This window comes from Apis florea, unplaced genomic scaffold, assembly GCF_048593485.1.
Source record: "Apis florea isolate Af1SG1 unplaced genomic scaffold, ASM4859348v1 contig_3370_pilon, whole genome shotgun sequence".
In the NCBI taxonomy this organism is placed as follows: Eukaryota; Metazoa; Arthropoda; class Insecta; order Hymenoptera; family Apidae; genus Apis; species Apis florea.
Window position 1 is genome coordinate 37,501 of NW_028256747.1, and position 2,816 is coordinate 40,316.

The following is a 2,816-nucleotide window of genomic DNA, read 5'->3' on the forward strand; positions in this document are numbered from 1 at the left end:
GTAATCCCAAGTTGACGGTAACTGTATTTTGTTTGTACAGGTTGCCGAGAGACCGCCTTCATCTACGCCATCACCAGCGCTGCGGTGACTCACAGTATCGCGAGAGCGTGCAGCGAAGGCAGCATCCAGTCCTGTTCCTGCGACTATACCCACCAATCGCGACCACCATCCGCCACGCGCGATTGGGAATGGGGTGGTTGTTCGGACAACATCGGTTACGGTTTCAAATTCTCCCGTGAATTCGTGGACACGGGCGAGCGTGGTCGAAATCTACGCGAAAAGATGAATCTTCACAATAACGAGGCAGGTAGAGCGGTAAGTTTCTTTCGCGGCGATAAAAAGCGATAATATGACGTAATATGATAAAAGGAGGAGAGGAAAAAAAAGAAAAGAAAAGAAGGAAAGGATCGAGATATGGTTGCTTCGTATGTCGCAGCACGTGTCCTCGGAGATGCGGCAAGAGTGCAAGTGTCACGGCATGTCCGGCTCCTGCACGGTGAAGACCTGCTGGATGAGGCTACCCAACTTTCGCGTGGTCGGGGACAATCTGAAGGATCGATTCGACGGCGCGTCCAGAGTTATGGTGAGCAACTCGGATCGGGTGCGTGGCAATGGGAACGCGATCGTGAGCAATTCGGCGAGCAATTCGGTGCACGGGCATCGAGAAGGTCTGGGTCGTCGACACCGGTACAACTTCCAGCTGAAGCCGTACAACCCGGAGCACAAACCGCCCGGACCGAAGGACCTCGTCTACCTGGAACCCTCGCCCCCGTTCTGCGAGAAGAACCCGAAACTCGGCATTCTCGGCACCCACGGTAGACAGTGCAACGACACGAGTATCGGTGTCGACGGCTGCGACCTGATGTGCTGCGGCAGAGGCTACAAAACGCAAGAGGTGACAGTCGTCGAGAGATGCGCCTGCACGTTTCACTGGTGCTGCGAGGTCAAGTGTCAGCTCTGCAAAATTAAGAAGACGATACACACGTGTCTCTAGGCCAAAACCCACCCTTCATTCCCTGTGTCTCTCCCTCCCTCCCTCCCTCCTTTCCTCTCCTCTTCTCTCCTCTCCTCTCCTCTCCATCCCCGATTTTCATTCTTTCGAAGAGACTACCTCCTTCCTGGCGAAGGACATATTTTTCTCTAGTAGTAGTCACTCGCCGCTTCCCGAAATCATTCGTCGTCTTCGTCGTTGTCGACGAGACAAGATGATCCATGCGATTCTACGCACTACGAAGAAGGACACGAACGCTGCGTGCGTTCGGTTTCGTGCGTGTTTCGGATCGATCGAATCCCGCGACGGATTCGCCTCCGCTACGTTCGAGCGGATTCTCCTATTGTATTGTCTCTCAGTATTACGCGAAACGATTGAAACCGTATATTTATTACGACGTTCGCGGACGCGTACTAAAGACTGAGACGGTGAGAAAGATTGTTATTATATCGGATCGCGATCGTAATTTTAGAACGTTAGTAATATGTAAAAATTTTGAAAAATGGTCTCACTTGTACATACGATATGTTAATTAATCTCTCTCTTGTTCACGGATTTTTTTTCTTCGAAATATCGCAAATATGGCGTTCCCCTCAAGGCGCCATGTTTTCTCCCCCTCCCTTTTTTTTTTAGCGAACGCGAGATTCGTTAAACTCGTTATTTATTCCGATCCTCCGGATCGTGTACTTGTACATAATATGCGTAGACTAGTTTTATATATATATATATATATGAATGAATATAAATTTATATGTAAATGTATATATATATATATTATATTTTTCGAAATATTTATCGCGTTCGTCGAAGCGTCGCGCGAAAAGTCTCCCCCCACATGTTTGTAAATATTCGACACTGCTGGTGAGATGGAAAAACGAGTAAATTATTTTTATACACATCTCTTCTCCCTCTCAGCTCCTTACGCCGTTACTTTCGACGACGTCTCTGACTTTTAACTTCGAGCGAGAAAACGATGATTTACAGTGATTGCAAACGCGCATCGCGGATTCTTTCTTTTTTTTTTTTTTCACACGATTTTTTGTAATTTATAAAAGAATGGACGTATAAAAAAAAGTGAAAATAAAGACGTTTTACGAAGGAGTTGAAGGATTCGTCGACGCATCATCATTCTTGTCTCTCCGGATCTCCGGATGCGTCGTTCTCAAAGACGGTGGATCTCCTCGTCCCCTCGTCTCCGGGTGGTGGTGTTGCACGAATCACCGCGGACCTATCCTCGCGAAATATAGCCAACTGGTTCTCCGGCTGGACGACTTCATAACTCCTCACCGGGCGAATATCGTGGGAGGCCCGTGCCTCCGAGAGGACTGGTTCGACTCTCTCTCTCTCCCTCTCTCTCCCTTCCTCCCCCTCTCTCCCCCCTCCTCTCTCCCCCTTCATCCCGCGCGTTTCCCATCGCGTTCCTCTTCCTCCTTACGTCCCTCTGCCTCGTTTCGTTTCTGCTTTGGCCGTGCGTTGCACGCGATGATAACGAACGAAGGAATCCCGCAGGAATCTCTGTACGGGATAAAAGGATTCTGACCGCATACGAACAGGCATCCGCGCTAATGGTTCCGACACTCCCGCCACCCCTGCCTCCTCCGCCCTCGCCCTTTCTCTCCATCCTGCCATACGTATAGTAGGTGTACACGGCTACACCCGTCCTCGTCCTTTCCTAACGATCGGTATTTCCACTTGTAAGCGCATTCCGAGAGCGCAGTCCGCGCGTCGATCGAGAGCACGATCGAGAGAGGAGGTGCACGTTGCGAGCACGTCGGTTCGTTGGTCTCTCGCGACTTCGATCGACGAAGCGATCGATTCGCGTAGC

The 2,816-nt window shown here is 50.1% G+C and overlaps 1 protein-coding gene across 1 annotated transcript in view; it reads left to right on the forward strand.

Moving 5' to 3' along the window:
* Positions 1 to 2,098, forward strand: part of wg (Wnt family member 1 wingless) — a 22,605-nt gene extending 20,507 nt beyond the window's left edge. Inside the window, exons 3-4 of the mRNA XM_086912288.1 lie at positions 41 to 315; positions 437 to 2,098. Coding sequence (XP_086768414.1) covers positions 41 to 315; positions 437 to 994 — 833 coding nt within the window. The 3' untranslated portion in view covers positions 995 to 2,098. The remainder of the gene's footprint in view (positions 1 to 40; positions 316 to 436) is intronic.
* The last annotated feature ends 718 nt before the right edge of the window (positions 2,099 to 2,816 follow it).